Source organism: Meleagris gallopavo, unplaced genomic scaffold (genome assembly GCF_000146605.3).
Source record: "Meleagris gallopavo isolate NT-WF06-2002-E0010 breed Aviagen turkey brand Nicholas breeding stock unplaced genomic scaffold, Turkey_5.1 ChrUn_random_7180001953390, whole genome shotgun sequence".
Classification (NCBI taxonomy): domain Eukaryota; kingdom Metazoa; phylum Chordata; class Aves; order Galliformes; family Phasianidae; genus Meleagris; species Meleagris gallopavo.
The window spans coordinates 1-1,874 of NW_011214404.1; the positions used below are offsets into that span (position 1 = coordinate 1).

Genomic DNA, 1,874 nt, shown 5'->3' on the forward strand with positions numbered 1-1,874 from the left:
AGCGGCGACAGCGAGAGCTCGCGGCTGATGCTGGAGCCGCCGGGTTTCCCCGTCCGCCCGCCCAGTGGAGGGAGGGCCATGGCCTGCAGCACTTTTCCAGAGGGCTTGGGGTCCATCCCTTCCTCCCCAAACCCTTTGGGGGTTTCGATGATGGAGGTGTGGGGCTCCTTCTTGATGACGCAGGGCTTCGATTTCTTCTTGAGGATCTCGCGCAGCGTGTCGATGGGGGAGCCGTTCACTGACCACTCCGTCACCCCCCATCTGTCGCAGGTGGGAGCGCGCGTGGCTCGACAGACCCTTGCGGTTCTCAAAGAACTCTCCGCAGAACTCACAGCGGATGTCCCGCACCGGGTCGGCTCGGGAGGCTGCAGGGAGAGAGCTGGCGTCAGGGGGAGCGGGTCTGAGCCCACCTGCCCCCATATTCCACAGCACAACCCACAGAAGAAGACGATCCACAAGCAGATCCTACAGTGCTTCCAGCTGACCCCAAACTACCCGAAGAGACACCACCCATCATAGAACTCTTGGGTTGGAGGGGTCCTTAAAGATCATAGAACCATAGAATGGATTGGAAGGGTCCTTGAAGATCACAGAGCCATAGAATGGGTTGGGTTGGAAGGGTCCTTGAAGATCATAGAACCATAGAATGGGTTGGGTTGGAGAGGTCCTTAAAGATCATAGAGCCATAGAATGGGTTGGGTTGGAAGGGTCCTTGAAGATCATAGAAATACAGAATCCTGGAATGGGTTGAATTGGAATGATCCTCAAATATCAGAGAACCATAGAAAGGGCTGGGTTGGAAGGGACCTTAAAGATCTTAGAGCCATGGAATGATGGAATGGATTGGCCTGGAAAGGAGCTTGGAGATCAGTGAATGATAAGAATGGGTTGGGTTAGAAGGATTCTTGAAAAATCGCAGAACCACAGAATGGGTTGAGTTGGAAGGGACCTTGGATCCCACATCCCCTTCCCCAGCATGTTGTGGGCCTGATCCCCACCAGCCCATGGAAGGGGGAAGGTGACAGCCACGCACTTACAGAGGTTCAAGGGTGACATCTCCTCCAGCGGCGGCCAAGCCTGGTCGGAGGGGTGGGGCTCTCCGTGGAGACCCCCCGTCATCATCTCACGCTTGATTTCCACTCTCATCTGGTCGTGTTTGAGCTTCTTCTGCAAGGAGGGAGGAGAGAGGCCTGGAAACATCTTCCGGGCAGTGGGAGGTGGGGACGAGGTAGGAGACTGCCCCAGGGGACTGCCAGGCTGCTGGACCTTCTTGGGCAGAGTCGGGATGTGGAGCTCCCCGGGACCTCGCGGCTCCAGGGGTCCCATGGCTGCCAGGAGGGTCTTGGCCATGGCTTTGTGCCCGGGGCCCATGGGGTTGGAGGCTCCGCTCCGTGGGTGAGTTCGGCGCTTGAGGATCTCGCGCAGCGTGTCGATGGGGGAGCCGTTGACGTACCACTCCGTCACCCCCATCTGTCGCAGGTGGGAGCGCGCGTGGCTCGACAGACCCTTGCGGTTCTCAAAGAACTCCCCGCAGAACTCACAGCGGATGTCCCGCACCGGCTCCCCCCGGCGGCTGCAGAGGAGGAAAAAAAAGAGAGAACTGCGGTTACTGGGATGCGTGGGTGGAGTTTGGTGGTGCCAAGGAGCAGGAGGAGAGCACAGAGCCAAAGGTGCGCACTACACACCCAACAACAAAGCCCATCCTCAGTGGGATGCAAAGAGTAGGGCTGAGCCCAATGACAGGCACCCAACGGAGCCAGTCCTCGATGGGACTGAAAAATGAGGAAGACTGAACTCAAAGATATGCACCCAACAAAGCCAGTCCTCAACAGAAATCCAAAATGAGCAGGGCTGAACTCAGATACGTACCCAAC

General features: G+C 57.6%; 1 protein-coding gene across 1 annotated transcript; it reads right to left on the bottom strand.

The window, feature by feature from the left end:
- Nucleotides 1-6: 6 nt before the first annotated feature.
- On the bottom strand, nucleotides 7-1,573 carry LOC104917018 (protein Wiz-like; the record flags this gene model as incomplete). Its single annotated transcript, XM_010728083.2, has 3 exons — nucleotides 7-365; nucleotides 1,038-1,167; nucleotides 1,267-1,573. Coding segments are annotated over 3 exons (796 nt in total), but the record flags the coding sequence as incomplete, so codon positions are not given.
- Between the last annotated feature and the right edge of the window lie 301 nt (nucleotides 1,574-1,874).